The following is a 21,149-nucleotide window of genomic DNA, read 5'->3' as shown; positions in this document are numbered from 1 at the left end:
TCAGAGATGGAAGGGCGCCTCTGCAAAAATTCCGGGGAAAGCCCCAAAGAAAAGACCTACAGTTAGTGACACTTGGAGAGGAAGTCCCCAACAAAGAGGCTAACTGGACACCACGCTATAATTAAGGCCACCATACAAAGCAGCTCATCAGCTTTACAGGGCCTCACTCTTAAATATGAAAGGACAACTTAGAATCTCTGGGCATTTGCTAACCTCGGACAGGAGAAAGCAAACCAAAACTGACAGGCTGACAGACAAGCTAGATAAAGACCAGAGTCATCCAGGGAGCAGAAAAAAGCATTTGTAACTAAATATAATTAGCAATCTTAGATAAATGATTATAAACAATCAAATGGAAGAACAGCATAAAGACATTTGCCTCTCATTTACTTTTTATAAGAAAGCTATCAGCAATTAAAGATAGGCCGTGAGATCCAAGGCAGCACAGCAGAGCGAAGAAAAATTCACCAGGCAGTGGCGCAGCTCTGGAGTCAGCAGCTTGGCCAGGCCGGCAGTGAAGGGATGGAGGGAAGAAGGAGGCGTGGTAAGGGAAGTCGAAGACGCAGACTGCGGGGTGGCCCAGGATTAACCGAAGTCTATAGTTTCACTGCCAAGCTTGATAACAATGATGAGAAACACATGAAGCAAAGCAAATGAAAAAAGAGATAACTATCGACTATAGAAGGAAATAAAAATTTGTGTAAGAAAGGAAGTATAAGCACAGCACATCCCAATAGGCAATTTTGGGGGTCAAAATAATTCAGTTCTAAAATGCGAGAAAACCCAAAATACAGTATTCCTACAATAGGAGGATGGAAAAAAGTGTGAAAAGCAGTGGAGGGCCTGCTAGGAGCTTGGTGAGTGGGCTGCAAATTCTCATACTCGGTGGCAGAAGTAGCAGGTGTCGTCCAAAACTACAAAATCAAACAGCTGCGAAAACCTTCATTTAAATGGAGGTAAATATAAAAGCAAACACTTGTATAAAAATTAAGTCTTCCTAAAAGGAAGACTTTTTAACTCTAACACCAGGGTACATCTAAGACTAAGGTAAATCTACATTGTACTGCAAAAATATTTTAAAATTATCTGTTATGTCAGAATAAATAGCCAGGCATGACAGTGCATGCCTGTAATCTCAGCACTCAGGAGGCTGAGGCAGGAAGATCACCACGAGTTCGAGAGTGAGTTCAAGGCAAGCCTGGAAGACATAGCGAGACCCTGTCACCAAAAAAAATAAAAAATAAAAAAATAGGGGCTGGGGACTTAGCTCAGGGGCTGGGGACTTAGCTCAGCGGCAAAAGCACCTGCCTGGCAAGTGCAAGGCCGTGAGTTCGGTTCCCGGTACCGGAGAAAAACCCAAAAAAACAAAACAAAAAAACAAACAAAAAAAAAATAATAAATGCCAATATATTGTCTAGAGTTCAAAAGATGCCACTGATATTGGCTATAAGTAATTTTCAAAACCAGCTCCCAATGTCGGGTGTGGTGGTGGTCCAATGTTGGAATTACGGATGAGTGCTACACTCACCCTGGGGCAGGTAGTTTGCATACAATGTAAGGGAGGAAAAGAGGCTTGTTCTTCCAGCTGCCACTCCTCCCTTTTGCTCTGGTTGCCTTTGGTATCTTCAGCTGCCATGAACTGTAGCTCTCTGCCATGTGCCACTCTGCCTTGGAACCAGCCAAGTATGGACTGAAACCTCCACAAAGTGTGAGCTAAATAACCTTTCCCTCTTTATTTTGGGTGTCAGGTACTTTGTCTCAGCAAAGAGAGACAAGTAACCAGGACACACCTGTAAGTGAAAGTCTATAAAATTGAAAAAAATTCTTATCTCCAATATAGGTATATTAAAATCACAGATGAACCAAAGATTTACCCATAGGAAAATACTAGCAGAAAATAAATATTTCTTCAATCTTTTCCAGTTTACTTACTCATTCTCGGTTTGTTTCCTCTATTGCAAAATAAAAAGTTTAAAAGAATGATCTAGTTGGTAATCTCCAGTCCTCAGAACTGTTTCTTCCAGATAGAGATACGTGGTAAGGTTCTCTGCTAACCAGGTTAGTTGAGACACACCTTTCGACTTTGGCAAACATCTTAGGACCAGAGGGAAGCAAACATTTAGGGGGAAAGTCATGCAATTAAATTTTATTGAACCAGGGCCAGCCCCTAGCCACGTAGGCGCCCGGAAGGCGAGCAGCAGGTGCCCAGGAAGCGATGCGAAGACATACGCTGGCCCTCAGGCCAGACGCTGTGCGGTTGAGAACTACCATGCCACAGAGAAGCACCAACACAATCAGCCCACCCCACACCAGCCGCAAAGGCCCGCCCAGAGATGTGCGTGAACCAACTCCACATGGAGAAACCCCTGGGAAAACATCCTACACAGCAGGCCGCTCTTGCTCCTGCCCTTGAGAGCCAGAAAGGTCCAGAGTCATCGGAGGAGCAGCTACTGAACAAGGACTCAGAGAACATGAGAATACAGGCTACGCCCAAAGACTCAGAGGTCTAGTTGACCAGGGTCACGAGAGCTGTTCAGAAGCTGGGAAACCAGGAAGACCTTGTGCAATACCTGAGGAGACCCCCTGGAAGCCATTCTTCCCCTGACAGTACAGGCTGCAGTGGAGGAGCGTGTGGAGCTTCAGAGAGGCCTGCACCGAGATTCCTGCTGCCTGTGCTGACGGTTGGGGAGAGGACACTAAGTGGTTGCGGGGTCCCAATGCACTGGGAGGCTGGAGAGAAAAAGCTAGAAAAAATGGCTTTCGCCCCAGATGGCTCACTTGAGATGTTAGTAAGGATTGCCTCCTCAGTATTCTATAGCCATGACGAGGAGGCCAAGCAGAGAAAACAAAGGGACCAGGAAAAAGCAGCTGCTTTTGCTGCAGCACTAAGAGAGACAGACCCTAAGTCTGATTCTCGGGGTCCCAAGAAGAACTCAATGACTGCATTCATCTGCTACCACTGTTAAAAGACAGGCCACCTCAAGAGGAACTGCCCTAGGAGGCCCCCTAGGCCATGCCCTGAATGCAAAGGTGACCACTGGCTATCGGTCTGCCCTCTGAAGCGGAGGCCCCAGAGCTCAGACCCATTCTACCAGGCAGTCCCAACAGGAATGAGGGGGCCCAGGGCATACTCTGCCTTCTCCCCCTGGCCAAACTGTCATCTCCATGGAGGAGCCCCAGGTAAATACGACTATAGAGGAAAAAGAAAACAGCCTGTTGCTGGACACAGGTGCAAGTCTCTTCCTTTTTTTTGGTCCTGGCCTTCCTTCCAGCCGTCACACCTCAGTGAAAGGGGTCACTGGTGAGAAGGTAATATGCTATTTTTCACAACCCTTAGGCTGTAACTACTTGTTAGATCTTCCTTGCATATCTCTGTATTCCTGAGAAACCACTTTGAAGATACCACCATGTATTACAGCAGCCGTTGATATTTTCCTACTAATCTGTCCATAACTCTGCAATGTTTGTATTGTTCCTATGCTATTTCATAAGTGGATGTTATGTTTATTATTATGTGTTTCCTACAACAATCATTGAGAAAAATTAATGATTATTCAATAGGTCACTCATGTATAGCTCTATTTATTTTCTTTAGAAGCCACTTTGAAGATACCAAAGTATAGTACAACAACCAATGATAATCTACCAATAAATAAATAAATAAATAAATAAATTTCATTCACCCAGATATTTTGTTTCTTCTCCCTAGGATGCTCCGTCATTACAATGTTTCTTTCATTCTTACCTCTGATTCGGTGACATTCGAAAGACAGAACAGTAATACATCATAATTTATGAAAAGTTGTTACCTTGGGTTTGGTATTTCTCCAAGAATCTCATGTAGTTTGTCAATGAAATTAATAAAATTAGACAATCCCTTTACATGTGTCCTTAAAGGGTCAGAGGGCGAGGGTGCGTAGCCTTTCCCTCCAAGCTCAATTCTTCTAATAAATGACGTGGCCATCTACGAATGAAAGCAAATGATTTCAGCACGCTCAGTGGTTTAGCAAGGAAGACGACCGTGTGCTCTGTGAAGTGAGGTACTGCCATGTACTGCAATGCTAGGCTCAGGCCAGCTTAGACTCTGGAGCAAAGAACCACAGAAACAAGAGCCCTCGGAACTCACACCAGCAAGGGTGACAGTAACACCACCCACAGGCACAGACTGAGGTGCTGAGTTAGGGAAGAAACGAAGCACTGAAGAAAATATCCATGTTCCTCAGAATAGATCACTGGCTACAAAGAACTTGTTTACGGATATTTTCTTGCTCAGATTGCTCACTACTAGAAGTGTTACTCAGCACAAGCTCGTCTTCAGGGTGAGCTGATCTCTAGTGTTAAGGAGGTGAACTGGTTTGGATTCAACACTTCCAAACTCTCACTTTCACTGTAAAATGCAGTTAGACTAGATAATCACTGAGTTCGAGTCAGCTTTCACAACCTCAGATTGCTGGATCAGGTATAGTTAAAAGGTCTTTTCAGTCTCAATCAAAGATCAAGTGACCTAAAGCAGTATTTTCCAACGTGTTACCCTAAGATGAGCTACGAAACATCAGTAATTTGGGGGAAAGTTCATGGTCAAAGGACTTAGCAGACAACATTCAATAACAAGGTTAACTTCTTATAAGTTATAAGTAGATTTCTTTGTTTCTATTTTTTAAGGTCTCAAATGCTTTCACATTTTCATTGGTTATACAGATCAATGGGTTCCCTCTCTGCAGATGTGTACCTGCACATAGCACACTTGGATCATTCTCCCTCACCCATCACCCCCGCCGCCCCAGGGCTTCAGTGCATGTATTTTGCTCGGGTGCATCACCCATCCTTACACCCACCCACTCCTTACTCCCCTCCTCTTGTCTAATAATCGTCTCCCTTGTACTTTCTTGTCACCTGAGATTCCACAGACTAGGGAAAACACGTAATCCTCATGTTTCTGAGCCTGACCTACTTCAATCAACACAATGGTTTCCAGATCCATTTCTTTTCCTACGAATGGCAGAATTTCATTCTTGTTTATGGCTGAATGATATTCCACTGTGTACATGTTCTTTCTCCATTCATCCATTGATGGGCACAGATGTTCCCTATCTTGGCTACTGTGAAATGTGCACAGTAAACGTGAGTATTCAGGTGTCTCTCTGATATGCTGACTTTAACCCCTTTGGGTGTATACCAAGGGGTATTGTACAGGTAGATAAATGGGAGGTCTACTCTTAGTTTTTTTGAGAAATCCACACACAGATTTCCATCGTGGTTATACTAATTTACATCCCACCAGCGTGTAGAAAGATCCCTTTTTCCACTGCCTCTACACCAGTATTTATTATATTTTGTATCTTGATGAGAGCAAATCTGACTGGAGTGAGATGGAATCTCAATGTAGTTTTGATTCTCATTTTGCTAATGGCTAAAGATGTTGAACACTTTTTTCATATGCTTATTGGCCATTTGTACTTCTGAGAAGTGTCTGTTCAATTCACTTGCCCATTTATTAATTGCACCATTTGATTTTTTTAGTTCTTTATATATTTTAACTATTAATCCTCTGTTGGAAGACAGGCTGTCCCTCCATGCTGCTACTTCCTTCCCTTGCTGCACAGAAACTTTTAAATTTGATGCAGTCCCATTTGTTGATTCCTCCTATCATTTCCTGTGCTATTGGAATCTCCTATTCAGGAACTCTTTGCCTGTGCCTACAGCTTCAAGTGTCCCCCTATACTTCTTTTAGCTGTTTCAAAGGTTCAAGTCTTATACCTAGGCCATTTTGAATTGACTTTTGTATCAGGTGAGCAACAGGGATCTAGTTCAGTCTTCTACATCAATTCAATCTTCTGATGCTGAGAAAACTGGGTCTCCAGCTTTGTAAAGAGCTTGTCTTTTCTCCAACATCTGTCTTTCATTTCTTTTTCCAGAATCACATGGCTGTAGTTGTGTTATTTTCTGTGTCCCCTATTCTGTTCCATTGGTCTATGTATTTATTTTTGTGCCCTTACCATGTGGTTTTGGTCCCCATGGCTTTGTAGTATAATTTGAAATTGGATATGTGAAGCCTCCAGCCTTGCTCTTTTTGCTTAGGATTGCTTTGGCTACTCTGGGTCCTTTGTGTTTCCATAGGAATTTTAGTGTTGTTTAATTTTGCAAAGAATGTCACTGATGAAAAATGCATTGAATCTATAGATTGCTTTTGGTAGTATGGCCAGTTTAACAATAATAATTCTGCCAATCCGTGAATACGGACAGCTTCCCAGTGTCTAGGGTCTTCTACTCCTTCTTCAGTATTCTGAAATTTTCAGTGTGGAGATCTTTCTCCTCCTTGGTTAGACTGATCCCTAAGGTTTTATTTGAATCAACTGTGAACGGAATTGCTTTCTTGATTTCTTTTTCAGTCCATTATTAGTGTATATTAAAACTATTGATTTTTCACTTTTATATCTTTCTATTCTGCTGAATTCATTTATCAGCTCTAAAAGTCTTTTGGTAGAACCTTTGGGGTCTTCTAAGTATAGGATAATACATTCACACAAACAAGGACAATTTGACTTCTTCCTTTCCTATTTATACCCTTTTGAGTGGAGCTCCTGGCCTTGTTCCTGAGCAAGCAGACTTCTTTACAGCAGGCTTCTCAGAGCTCCTGATAGCAAGCACACATTAAGGATAAGCAACAGAGATACATACTGTTGCTAGACTTCTTGCCTTTGGAAATATTTATTCAAGGAGCATTAATCAAGACTTTTGCCTTTGGAAACATTGGGTCTAAGGCAAGAAGAATTTACCAAGGTTATACTCTATAGGACATATGGGGGGAATACTGCTTTTGAGAAGTCCTCCCTTGTGTGTTTGAAGAATACAGTAAAAGAAATAAAATAATAATGTGGTTTTCCAAATACACAGATGAGACATAGATTAACCACTTAAATGTTTCATCAAAGTTAGAGGCGCTCTTTTTTAAGATATGTAGACCTGCTGCTCAAGGACTTCTTATCTTAAAAATATAACACATCCAAATAAATAAATAAATAAAAATACACATCCATACCAAAAAGATAGACATCTGTTTCTCTCGAGCAGCATGTTTCAAATCGGTGAAGGCTTCTCTTCCAAGTCCTCTGTCAGGAATATTGAGAACATGAGCCAGAGCCAGGTCATTCTTGGAATTCACTAGCAGGTTTAAATATGAAAAGAAAATTGTCTTTGCTAGTAGCTTCACCTGTACAATAGAGTACTTAGTTACTTTATTGGAATTGTTCTAAATCCAAAATCATTTTTATATGCAGTAAAAATATGTCTGATCATTCAGTCATAATACTTTACAGCTCTTTAGGAAAAGAAAATTGTCATATAAGCTGAAACTTAGATCGGATAATCAGCACGTTCCTTCTCATCCACTTAGTGCCAATAAGAACCTATGAGTAAATAACGACTACCGTAACTGTTAGCTGTTCTTCACAAAGTATATGAATGATACTATTTATTTATTTATTTATTTATTTTTAGTCTTTTTTTTCCAGTACCAGGAATCGAACTCATGACCTTGCACTTGCCAGGCAGGCGCTTTGCTGCTGAGCTAAATTCCCAGCCCCCTGAACAATACTATTTAAATCTGCATTTTGACGTGGTCTCGTTTCATTTCCCTGAATACATCTGCCACTAAATAACATACAATAATTAAAGCTCCCAACAGCTAGAGTGTGAGCCAACTGGCTCAACCCCTAAATCTACACCGCTTTCAATGCCAGGGACAAGGGTTAACGGTAAGTGTTCAAACTCCGTAGAACTACTACATTCTGACTTTGATAATATCAGATAATCCCCCAAAGATTAAAATGAAGAGACTGAACCAAATGCTGAGCAAACAATAGCATGTATTTCTGATGACATTAAGTGACCTCACACAGAGCTATGGGCCACTCTCACACAACAGACTGGGGAGAACTTAGGTCTTTCATATATATTGTTCTTATTCTTCAGACTCAAATGATAAACCAAGACATTTAATAACCTTTTTCTTAAAATTAGCTATTTATAGCAACTTCCAGTATTAAGGGAAAGCAATTATATGAACCCTACAGATAACAACTACAAATTATGAGGGAAAATTTTTTAAATGTAACCATATAAAAACATTGGAAAACACCCAAAAAGCAACACAAAATGAGGAATTTATTGTTAAAAAAGACCAAACAAGACAGCTAAAAATTGCAAGTTTATGACTGAGGTCCTGCAACTTCCAGTAATTGGGAAGTAAGTAATCATGTGAATCCTACAGATAACAACTTTGAAATAGTAAATAAACATCTCAAAATACAATTTAATGACACTGGAAAGTGTTCAAAAGGCAGACAAAGCTGGAGGAAATTCTAATTTGAAAACAACTGCAACAAGAAGGGTATGAATTAAGTTTGTGGTTTACTGGCCCAAGAGTCTGCTCAAATCCATGCTATGGTTACAGAAAACAGGGGGAGGGGCCGGAGATCAGGGTTCAGGGCTGGGAAAGTAGGGAGAAACACACAGGGGGAAATCTGGGTGACAATTTAGAACACAAACAGCTCAAACAGCTGGCAGCCAACCTGTACAAGCATGGGAGAGATCCTAGGGGGTCCATCAAAATGTAGGCACAAATCAGAAAGAAATCTATTCTATGAAGGCTGAGCTACAAAGAGCCAGAGATGTGAGCCTGAAGGTTTGCTTGACCCAGTGTGTTACAGAACTGTGCAGAGCTGAAGCAGCAAAACCTGAAGCTGAACAGGCTTGAAGTGTTAGAGTCAGAGTCTGTACCTGGTAGAAACAAAATTCCTAGGAAGGAAGGAAGCCCCTGACAGAATAAACACCACCCTTGGCTGACCACCAAATTTGGTAGACTAAAGGGTGGCCTACAAAAGCCAAGTTAAAAAAGCAACAGAGGGAGCCCCAAGAATCGATACCAGCAGCTCCACACCAACAGGGAGATGAGACGGTAGCATCCAGGCAAGCAAATCGTCTGCTGGAACAAAAGATGATATTCCTCGGAAGAATATAACAGAATTCAGAGCCACTATAACATACTGTCTGTAATGTTTCATCCGAAACCCATCAGACACTTAAAGAAAAAGGAACATATAACCCAATTCAGAATGAAAAACATTCACCAGAAACTGCCAGTACAAAGACCTAGACACAAGGTTTAGGACATATCACATGAAGACAACTACTATAAATTGGGTCAAAGAATTATAAGAAAATGTCCAATGAATTAAAGGAATATATGCTATCAATAAAATAACAGAAGCTAGGTGTAGGAGCACACACCTGTGATCCCAGGACTTAGGAGGCCGAGGCAGAAGCCCACAGAGCTCGAGACCAGCCTGTGCTGCACAGAGCTCAAGGGCAGCCTGAACTACATAGGGAGACCCTGTCTCAAAAAAATAAATAAAGTAATAGAAGATATGTCAACAGAAAAGCAGACGCTATATAAAAAGTAAATGTTAGAGCTAAAAAGTCCAGTAAGTAAAATTTTGTTGTATAGACTCCACAGCAATTGGGCGAGAATGAAAGAAGGCATCAGTGAACAAGATATATCAATAGAGATCACCAAATCTGAAAAATTAAGGACAAAAATGATTTTTAAAAAAACAAAGAGGTCTAGGAGACAATTGGAACAAGTCCAATGTACACATAATTGGAATCCCTGAAGAGGTATGAGAGGACTAGAAAAAAGTGAGATGAAATTATGTCTCAAAACATCCCAAATTGGAAAACATTAATCTGTAGATCCAAAAAGCTACTCCTGCAGGAAAAATATAATGAAGATCACTCCAATACACCCATACCATATGAGGCTATAAAACACTTCGAACAAAATGTAGGAGAAAATATTCAAAATCTGGCAAAAAGTTCCTACACATGACATAAAAAGCAAAGTCCAGGCGTTATGGTTTGTGTCTGTGTGTCCCCCCAAAGCCTCATGCAATCATAGGGCAGGCTTTTAGAGTTTGACTGATTATGGGTGTGAGAGCTGCACCCGCCCTGGGGTGGACAGTTTGCATATGTAAGGGAGAGCAAGAGGGTGCTTGAGGCCATTCCTGGCTTGTGTTTGTTGCTTTTGCTGTTTTCCCATGAGCTGTAGCCCTCTGCCATGTGCCACTCTGCCTTGTAACCTGCCAAGTATGGACTAAAACCTCCACAAACTGTAAGCGAAATAAACCTTTCCTTCCTTAATTTTGGGCATCAGGTATTTTGTCCCAGCAACGAGAGAAAAATAACCAAGACACCAGGAAAGAAAAAAAAAATCAATAAAATTGATTTCATCAAAATGTTAAATACCTTGTATGGAATTCTCTTCCTGTTCCAACCCTTTCAACTGGAGAGTAAGAAGAGGAAGATAGTCCAATTTTTAGAGGTCATTATATGTTAAGTAAAAAATACCTGTATAAATTATAAGCTTTTTCAGTTTAGAAAACTGACTTACTTCAAACTGAGATTAAATATTTATGTCTCAGTAAGAATCATGGGTAGAAAAAGAAACTTGGAACTGTCAGACAGCTTAAATAAAACTGTCCAGTTTCTAAATGAACACCGAGGATACTTTGTGGTATGGACAGAATCAGTTCACTAAACAAATAAATGGGACAGTGCCCTTCTTTTTGCTATCGTAGTTATGCTTCAATCTGGTGGATTTTCTTTCAACCCAGGCCCTCACTTCCAGACACGACTGCATGTATGTGGGCTGCATCCCCAGACAGGCTCTTTAGAACCCACTTGAGGGCTGGGAATTTAGCTCAGTGGCAAAGCGCCTGCCTGGCAAGCGCAAGGTCATGAGTTTGATTCCTGGTACTAGAAGAAAAACAAAACATAAATAAGAACTCACTTGAACACACATGAGTGGTGAAACCGGAAGTGCCATGTTATCTGACCATAAGGACGGGGCAGATGCCCAATGGCAGCCATGAATGAAGGGAACACCCCATCTATGGAAGGAACACCCCATCCACGATGCTTCCCCTGATGTCTGCCCGGCACCACAGATCAGGATAGTATCTGCTGGCCCTGAAGAGCAAGCTAGAGATAAGGACACTCAAGCTTTTCTATCCAGTTAGGGTCAGGTATATACATCCTAGTCCAGGAAGTCCTTATTTTTGAATAGCAGAAATATAGTGAACAGAGAGTGCATTAAATTAACTATAGGAAACATAAGAAGGCTTCTTATTATAAGAAGGTCTGGGCAGGAAACATTCCAGATGGACTTGGGATATTTTCTTGTACCAGAAAGGAGAAAAGAAAATGCTCAAGAAGTCTAGTAGGGGAGGGGAGTGGAATTGGGAAAAAAAGAAGAATTGAGAGATATCATGTACAGGTATAAAATCCCTACGATGAATGTCATCGTGATATATACCAAAAGTGTACCAACAAAATCAATTTTAAACAGGAAACATTAAAAAAGACAGCAAGTTCCTTACAGTGCTCCCTCTACCTTACAATCAAAGGTTAAAGAGAGCAACCAATTTCAAAACAATGAATGAATAAAAATTCATGAGTCCTTAGTAACTCACACACACACAAAGGAGAAAGCTAAACAAAAACATAATTTGCCTCTTGCATGTATCTATTATACCGACTCCTAAATTAGTAAGGAGAATTAGGCAGCAACCGTGACATTTTTAGAGAACTGGTCTTTACCCCATTTGACAGAATAAAGCTTTCCTTTACTGAGACATAGTAAGTAATTAATGTAGCGGTGACAGAATTAGAAACTGGTCACTCCACCAATGCTAAAGAAATAACGGATGCAGGCAGGGATCATCGAGGCACACACAGAACCATGAAGCGCAAGGTCATTAGGGAAGAGGATTACTACAGACTACCGAAGTATCACCACACAGATCTGCGCAGAGAGCAGAGGGCAAGCCACTGCTACACAACGGAGAGAGCTGACAATTCAGGACAACCTAAGTTTGTGCCTCCTCCTGCGATACCAAATGAAATGATCAACATCAGTTATAAAGTACTTCTTAAAAATTGTTAAGCCTCAATCCAAACTTTTAACTTTCAGCTTATTAGAAATACAGCAACTAGTGATACAAGTTCAGTAATACCAGAGAACCAGCACGGTGGCGCACACCTGGGATCCAGCACTCTGGAGGAACAGGCAGGAGGAACACAAGTTAGAGCCCCGCACAGGCAGCCTGACAACTCAGCAAGATCTGTCTCCAAATCAAACACGGAACAGGGCTGCAGATGCTGCTCCGTGCAGAGGCTCCAGGTACAATCCCCAGCACCACAAAACCACAAGGACAAAAGCAAAACGAAAAAACGTGGCCTATTCAGCAGACAGACAGAAAGAAAAAAGAGGAATTTGTACAGATTAACAGAATCTAAAGAGACATGAAAGCCAAATGTAAAATTTGAATGGAGAAGGTAGTAAGCTGTATTGGTGAATATCTGCGTAAGTTTTTCATATGTGAATAACGATGTTATATGGCTATTTATTTTCATATGTTACAAAAACATGTAAGCTGAAGAATTAGGGACAAGGTGCCGCATCATGTTGGCAATTTACTTTCAAAGAACACAAAGAGGTGGGCTGGGGATTTAGCTCAGCAGCAAAGCGCCTACCTGGCAAGCACAAGGTCATGAGTTTGATTCCCGGTACCGGAAGAAAAACGAAAAACAAAAACAAAACAGAACACAAAGAAAAATGAGATACAGACAAAAAGCACATTATTAAATCCAGGAAGCAGGAACATGAAGATGTATGTAAAGCCATTGATAAAAGTTGCTTTTCAAAGTGCAATCAAAATAATACAGGATTTACAGAAGACTATCTCAGCAAAGTTCGCCGAAAAATGAAAAAGGTAACTTGGCAATGTGTCCAATTAATGGAGCAGCTGGTGTTATTAAGGGTAAGTTCTATCACTGCTGTGATATTTTTAAAAATCTTGAATATAATTTTACTGTTCTTGTCTAATACTCTTAAACTCACCTCTTTATCAATGGTGGTTTAATCACAAAACTTTCATAAGCATAATTTCCATGGTTAGTGAGGTTTACAATATGTAATTAGGTGCCCAGCACAGTAGTAAGCTGAAAGTAAATTATACTAAATCCAACCTGACAGTGACACTAATTTCCCGTGGTTTGCTTGCACGATGAAGCCTGCTAACATCACTCTTGGTACATCCACTGTGCTACTTCGAAGGGTATAGACCTAACTGTTTATTTGTTTTCCAGTACCGGGAATCAAACTCACGACCTTGCGCTTGCCAGGCAGGCGCTGTGTCACTGAGCTAAATCCCCTGACCTAACTGTTTAAATGAAGACCGTCCTCTAAGGCTCAATCATCCAAAACAATAAGCCTCAAGTTTACTAAAAGAAAGATGCAAAGACTTTTGAGAACTTGGACTTTCAACTACTTCTCTGGTGTTCTGAACAATGCCTACTTTTGCTCATGCCAGTTACCCTGGCTCAAAATTCATGAATACTGCCAGGCGTGGTGGCATACGCCTATAATTGTAGCACTTGGGAGGCTCAGGCAGGGGGATCAATGCGAGTTCTGGGCCAGACTGGGCTACAAAATGATTTCAAGGCCAGTCTGGACTACACAGCAAAACTGTCTCAAAAAGACCAAAAAAAAAAAAAAAAAAAAAAATCATGAATACCCTGTTATTATTATCACACTCTTCCCAGTCCAAAGTATTCATCTTTGCAAGTAGTTTTATTTTTAAAATTTTTAAATATAAAAAGAACAAAACTTTAATAATTCTAATAAACTAATAAACTACCAGATTCCTGGTGATTTGAAGGGGATCACACCCTGCTTTAATCCATTCACAAGCCACCAGTACCTTTGCATCCCCCTGGTTGTACTTCTGGGGTGATGTCGGTGGAGGAAGAGTGGCTTCATCCTCTCCTTCACACTGTTTGCCCGACAGAAAGTCCCGCAGGTGAATCTGTAGGACATATAGGGTGTGACCAAACAAAGTTCCATCAGCGATAAAATGCTCCAGGCCCAGAGTACTGACATTCGCCAGCAGTCCCTAAGTATATGTGGAGTTCTTTGTAAGAGATGTTAGCATGACACTCTTGCCATAGTCTCATAAATTCGCCTTTCACGTGACTGATAAAATGATTATATTCATTGGAGATGAGATTCTTAAGTTCTATTCTTTTGGGACATGCTACTTAATTTGTTTTTACATAAATTTGCATATAAACTATCCTTAAAATTAACTAAATAATAAATTGCACTTAAATAAGGACAGAAACTATCCTTACATCATCCAAATACAGTGACAGTGACACAAGCCCCACAAAACTTCTCACTAAAATATTTCTTTCAAGTAATAACTAGTTGTCAGATAACTAAATTTTCCATTCTTAACACAATCCTACAAGCAAAAATATTATCAAATTATTAGAGCTGTTGTTTTTATCCCTGTGTATTACTATGCAGAATAAAGTTTATAATCTCTATTATCCCTCTATAACATTCGTCAGATTACTAAACTGGTAATACTACAGTTTAAAATCAAAGTAAATCTAGTTGAACTTTCATTTGATTAAAATAGAATTACTTTGGAAAATACTTACAGGGGCTATTGTATCTTTATTTTCAGAATTAGAAGTCAAAATCCTACATTTGTTATAAACATCAATCAGATCTAGCATATTACTGTTTCTCAAGAAATCTTCGTAAGTCTTCTTAACGTCCTCATAACGGTCAACCACGTGCATATTTTCAACAGGTAAGTCCAGTTTTTCATGCAGTAAGTATTTCCACGTCATCAGGACGTCACTGAGGGGGACTGCGAATTCTCCGCAGCGCTGAAAGGGATAATGCCAAAGCAAGCAAAAATGAAAGGGTGAAATGAGGTGCCAGAATACTCACTACCTAGCACTGAGCTGGGGATACAAAGATAAGCCTGTTATAGCACAGTCTAAGAAATCAACGGTTTTATAAAATATAAACAATTACGGAAAATTTACACAACAAAATTGGCAAATAGTCACTTTCTTGTAGTCTTGTCTTACTTCCTGAACTGCACTAAGTTTCTTCTACCTAGAGAAGAGGGATGGGTGGGCAGTGGGGTGCATTTAAATATGACTGACTGGGAAACAATATTTAAGTGGGGTACTGAGAAACTTAAGACTTAACAGTACTTCCTTTTAGCTAATGCAGCTTTCATCTCTTACAGTATTTAAAATTGTTCTTATCGTAGGAAATTCCCACATAACAAAATACTCCGAATGTTGGTCTTATAATATGGTCATAGAGATTAATTTTTTTAAGTTATGCTTCCTTGTTGGTATAGCCAAAGCCAACTATCAGTCCCTGCCCATACACATACTAAATGAACCAATTAAGTGTTAAAAAGCAAGTCAGATTCCTTTATGGAAGTTCTTAGGATATTACTAATCAGACAGACTTATCCCTTTCCTGTGTCTTTTGACTCTTTTTTTTCCCCAGAAGAAATAAAATAGGCTGCAAAGTGGCTACAGTGATACCAGTTACTGAGAGACCCAGCAGCGTTATCAGCAGATTTGTGGTCAACATTTTATTGAACCATAAAACTTTAAGTTTCTTCTTTAATTCCTGCAGGACACATTCAGAGAACACAGTTAAGGTTTGTTTACCTGTTTGCTTTTTACTATTGCGTTTTCCCCCCAAGTTCATACCCTAGACACTAATCATCAGACTTTCAAAAACTGCCAGCCTTAATTCAGTAAAAAATTCCAACTAATCCTTCCCAACGGAGCATGAGGAGAAGCATGCTGAAGTGTCCACATGTGGTTTTATGAAATGTACTTTGCTGCCTTTTAGTTATGTTCAACATATTAGTTTCTGCTGGCACCAAGACCTTTCTATCAGTTGCACTTAAGGATGGGTGGGTGATAAAGTAGAACTGTACTTCACTGGAACAAACTGGAACCATCTTCACCTAGTGAAGAATAATATAGAAATCAACAAACCCAAAGTACATGCGATTTTCCATGTATCTAACCCTTTAGATGGACATATCTTTTACGATAGTCTGCCACATTTGCTACTTACTATTCAAATTCATGACAAGTGTCCAGATTGTCTTCAAATAATGGGGCTCTTCACTCATCCATATGGAGACAACTAAGAAAATTATCCTGTCTGTACGATAGGAACTTGCTATATCATGAATACGAAAATTAACTATAGTCTAGAAAACTAGTTCAATGAACAACCAAAAGAATCAGTAACTGTCAAACTTTGAATCTGTAACTCAAACATCAAGGCAAATTTGCAATTTCCCAGCACTGCATCAAAAACTGGATGTTTTCCTTCCCAATCCCACAAAGGTTACACTCCAGAAAACGTCCAAGTGGTATTAAATAAATCCAGTTGTTCAGTCTCAAAACTACATTGTTTTATCTCAAAAATTCCTAACACTGTTTGTAATGACATCCTTCCCATTTAAAATAAAGATTCTGCCTATTGTAAATACACAATTTATTCTCACTCTGTAAATACACAATTTATTCTCACTCTGTGGACTATAACTAGTTAAAGTAAAACTATGCAAGCCCTTGATCTTGTGAGAAAAGGTTTTGACTAGATTAACAGTGTTTATACTGCGATTGTAAAAACATTTTAAATCCAACTACAAATGCACTCCTGATATCAGTTTTCATGATCAGGTGCCCACTATGACAGCATTTTCTATTATTCAAACCAGTAACGACTGATTGAGAGCCTGTGGTCAAATCAGAACATGTTTTGCTAGGAAAACACGCCAGCTGGCTGATGTATGAAGGGAGTTCAAAATGTTCAATTCTTTAATCCTCAATTGGACCGAAGAAGGATTGTATTTCGCAAGAAGAAAGAAAAAGAACAGCAAGAGTTACACAGTTTTCAGAGTACTTGTACTTTGTATATAATATCGAAGTTTCTCTATAATAATTCAAATTTTTAAATAACGTGCATTTTAAATTAATTAGACTTGTTGTTCACAGTAGAGAGAGATAGCAGGTCTGTTAAAGAGCGTGGCTGTGGCGGCAGTTGGCTGAGGTAGCAAAACCCCTCGCGGCTTCCTTGGTTATGAAGTGGGGTTGTACAGATCAGTAACACCTGATACAAGACAGATACTCAGGATGTCCATTTCTTTCTCTTCCCCTATTCAAAGAAAAGTAATCGTCGGGGGAGGGCCGGTGGGTAAACGTAATACAGTTCTAAAAGGCTGTCTCTTCTTTGTCAACATCAAGCAGTTTTCGAATCTGAGTCTGCCACGGGCTCTGTGGTGCCTTCCACGTCCTTAGAGAAAGGAAATCTTCGTTTCGTGCAATGGAAGACGCCTAGACCTGTCGATCTTTCTCAGTAAGACTATGAAGGTAGAAAGTACCTTGTATAAAGCATTGTCAGAATTAAACTATGAAGCTATTCCCGTGTAAAGAAAAGGCCAACATAGGATCTGCCGCCCAAGGAAGCCCCCTATCTGGTCACATAAGGAAGTCAACGGTCCTAGGGAACCCAGAGTAGATTAACTTTTTAGTGCTATAAAGCTGCTAAAGAAGTGTTTTAAAATTTTCCCCTTGTGCCAGGTGTGGTGGTCCACGCCTGTTATCCCAGCACTCAGGAGGCTGAGGCAGGAGGATCGTTGCGAGTTCGAAACCTGCCCGGGCTCAAAGTGAGCTCAAGGCCGGCCTGAACTGCATAGCGAGACCCTGTCTCAAAAAGACAATAAATAAATAATAAATAAATAAAATAACATTTTCCCCACAAAGGGGAAGGATAGAGACGTGATACGGATAGGTACCAATTCTCCCACGTGAATGTATTTACTATGTATGCAAACATACGAAAAGGGGAGACATAAAAAAATTTTCCCCTCAAGAAGCTTGAGTAAAACCTAAAACCCAGAGTATTTTAACGTACTTTTTCTACTCCCCCAGTTAGGCAGTGATGAAAACAAAAGCGTCAGCGCTAACAACGAGCGACTCTCCCAGGTGCTCCCAGGTTGTTACAGTCAGACGCAGACGCAGGACTGCACGCGCGCCCGCACACTGCGGCGCGGAAAATCCCGGAGCGCCCCGGAGGAGGAAGAGCGGTAAACGGCACACAGGCGACTCCAGCCCGCTCCTCTCCGCGGCTTCGGAGTGCTCCTGGAGCACGCGCGAGCACGGCTTCGCGCCCACACCGACCCTGCGACCGGAGAAGGGAAGGAGAACCGCGGCCCGCCACCACCACCACGCATGCGTGCACACGTGGCCCTGCAGCACTCAGCCGCGACCCCTCCCCCTTCCCCTCTCCCTTCCCCTCCCCCTTTGCTCCCCTACTCCTTCTTCCCTCCCCTCCCCCTCCTGTCCTCTCTTCCTTTCTCTTCTCCTCTTTTCTTTACTCTTTTCTTTTTTCTTCCTCTTTGTTTTTCCTTTACTTTATTTTGTTTTTTGTTTGTTTTTTTCCTCCAGTACTGGGAACTGAACTCACGACCTTGTGCTTGCCAGGCAGGCTCTTTGCCGCTGAGCTAAATCCCCAGCCCCTGTTTTTCCTTTACTTTAAATAGAAGTTGAGCTTGCCTCTTCATCTGTTGTTCTGGCCAGTTCTTTGGATGGGACAGAGCCTGGAAACACCAGACATCACACCATGGTGACATCACCGCTTCCCTCTCTCCCCTTGTCCCTGACCTCTGTCTCCCCTCCCCTGCCCCAGCCTGCCTCATCTTTCCATCACTGTTTTCGAACGTCCACTCATGCGTGGGAGCGGCAACTTCGCCTTTGATCACACTTGGCCTTTGCTTTCTGACATGCCTAGAACTTATCCTCCCACCTCTGAGTGCCTCGCGTCTGCTGTGTGGCTTCCCATACCATCTGAGTGCAAGTCACTCCGCCTGCAGCTCCGCCCTGCTTCATTCCGCAGCCCTCAGTCCTGATTCGCTCCCTGGTTTTTCCATAGCAATTAACACTTTCTGACGAATACACATTCCACATGCTAATTTGTTTCATGACTTGGCTCCCTACACTAGAAATACAATTCTTTACAGCATGGATTTTTTTTTTCTACATTTATAGCCTTTTTCCTTAAATAACTATTAGAATAATTATTTTTAGAATTATTCCCTAGAAAAAAATTTCCCATATTGCAGGAGTAATTGGAGAATAAAGAGAACCACTACGGAGGAAAGCCACAACTTTCTGTAATGTTGTAATTTTACCTTAAAAGAGCTCATAATTGAAGTCTGTTGAATGCTTCTTCTCCCTCCATTTAAAGCAGCATTGTTAATAGGAATCAAATATGAGGCACATACACAGTTTTCAATATTCCAAAAACCACATTTTATTTTATTTTTTTATTTTTATTTATTTATTTATTTTTTGGTTTTTCTCCGGTACCGGGAACCGAACCCACGACCTTGCGCTTGCCAGGCAGGCGCTTTGCCGCTGAGCTAAATTCCCAGCCCCTCAAAAACCACATTTTAAAAGGTAAACATAAAAATAAGTTAAATAATTATAATATATCCACTCATATCTTTTGTTTAACATGTCTACAATATTATCTTGTGTGCTTTTAAGCATATGGAGCCAGGTGTGGTGGTACATGCCTGTAATTCCAGCACTCTGGAGGCTGAGGCAGGAGGATCACAGTGAGTTGAGGCCAGCCTCAGCTACATAGCCAGACTCCTGAGATCTCAAAAAAAAAAAAAAATGCATATGGAAATCTCAGTCTGGTACATTTCAAATGTTTAATAGATACATCTGACAGCTGAGCAGATACTAAGCAATGTAGCTTTAGGAAAAGAAGTGCACCATCTCACACCAAAAACCTGTGCTTATGTTAACAGAAAATCATATTACTATATTCTGATGAACTTTTCACGTGTTTGCATGAATATTATTAAACTATTTTCTAAATTGATAAGACTTACACAGAGGTAACTTTTTACTAACTACAAAGGATGCATAGTAGTTTACAGATTTTAGTAGATTTTGGAAAAGAAGAGTTTGACTTTGGTTTAAAGCTATTTACCTTAATCTTATTTCTCAAGAATAGGTTCCTATTAAAAAGTTTTTGCACAGCAAAAGAAATTAACAAAAGAGTGAAAAGACAACCACGCAGTATGAAAAATTTTAGCCAACTGTCCTTCACACAAAGGACAAATATCCAGAACATATAAAGAATTGAAAAACATCAGACCCCACAAATTCAAAGACCCAATCCATAAATGGGCATCTGAGATGAATACACACTTCTCAGAAGAAGTACAAATGGCAAATAAATACATGAAGAAATGTTAAACATCAGTGATCATTCAAGAGATCAAATTAAAACTGCTGAGATTCCATTTCACCCCAGAAAGAATGGCTATCATCAAAAAGTCAACCAACAACAAAAGCTAGAGGGACTGTAGGGAAAAAAAGAACCCTTGTCCACTGCTGGTGGGAGTGTAGACTGGTGCAACCATTGTGGAAATTCCTCAAAAAGCTATTTGAAAGGAACAGTTATTGCTTAAATTTTTTAACCAATTTTGCATGCTTATATCTAGTAATCTAAACAACTAGTTTGAAGGCAATAATAATATGCAGTATAGCAACCATTGGTGAATACCTACCATCTTGTTTACTGAAGATCTCTATCATTTTTAATGTTTTTTTTATTATTTTTAATTCTCCTTAATGGTTTGATCAATCTTGCATTTTTATATCTGGTAATCTGAGCAATTTCATTGAAGATAGCAATATGTAATATAACAACCACTGCTGATTCCTATCATTTTGTTTTGAAACCCTGTATCATTTTTATTATTTTTGCTTTGTTTTGTTTTGTTTATGTTGTTGTTATTTTGTTATTGTTTTATTATTCCCTTCAAAATAAAAAAATTAAATAAAAAGCTAGGATTAGAAGTTCCATTCAGCCCAGCTATTCCCTTTCTGGATAGTTTTCCAGCATGATTTAAAACATCATACCATAGAGATATATGTGTACCCATGTTTATAGAAGCAGAGTTTGTAGTAGCTAAACCTTGGAAACAACTTAAATGCCCAACAACTGAGGAATAGATAAAGAAGATGTGTTTTTTTTAATACAATGAAGTACTACTCAGCCATAAGAAGGATAAACTTGAGACATTTCTAGGTAAATGGATGCACCTTGAGACCATACTGTAGGGGGCAATGAATCTTAGCATACTATTTTAGATAAAATAGTTTGG

The 21,149-nt window shown here is 40.2% G+C and overlaps 1 protein-coding gene across 7 annotated transcripts in view; it reads right to left on the bottom strand.

The window, feature by feature from the left end:
• The window catches only part of Parpbp (PARP1 binding protein), a 59,376-nt gene that overhangs the window by 22,032 nt on the left and 16,195 nt on the right, over positions 1 to 21,149 (bottom strand). For 3 of the 7 annotated variants that reach the window (XM_013518744.1, XM_005374563.2, XM_005374564.2), the window contains 4 exons: positions 14,566 to 14,799; positions 13,821 to 13,925; positions 7,040 to 7,210; positions 3,810 to 3,964 (listed from right to left, as the gene is read on the bottom strand). In XM_013518744.1, the coding sequence (XP_013374198.1) occupies positions 3,810 to 3,964; positions 7,040 to 7,210; positions 13,821 to 13,925; positions 14,566 to 14,799 (665 nt within the window). Of the gene's footprint in view, positions 1 to 3,809; positions 3,965 to 7,039; positions 7,211 to 13,820; positions 13,926 to 14,565; positions 14,800 to 14,961; positions 15,035 to 17,878; positions 18,178 to 21,149 lie in introns of those variants that run through there. The other 4 variants (XM_005374566.2, XM_013518752.1, XM_005374565.2 and 1 more) reach the window with 4 other exon arrangements.

This window comes from Chinchilla lanigera, unplaced genomic scaffold (assembly GCF_000276665.1).
Source record: "Chinchilla lanigera isolate Chin_1 unplaced genomic scaffold, ChiLan1.0 scaffold00004, whole genome shotgun sequence".
NCBI classification, from domain to species: Eukaryota; Metazoa; Chordata; class Mammalia; order Rodentia; family Chinchillidae; genus Chinchilla; species Chinchilla lanigera.
Note: the sequence above shows the minus strand (reverse complement) of the source record. Positions and strands in the feature narration are given on the sequence as shown.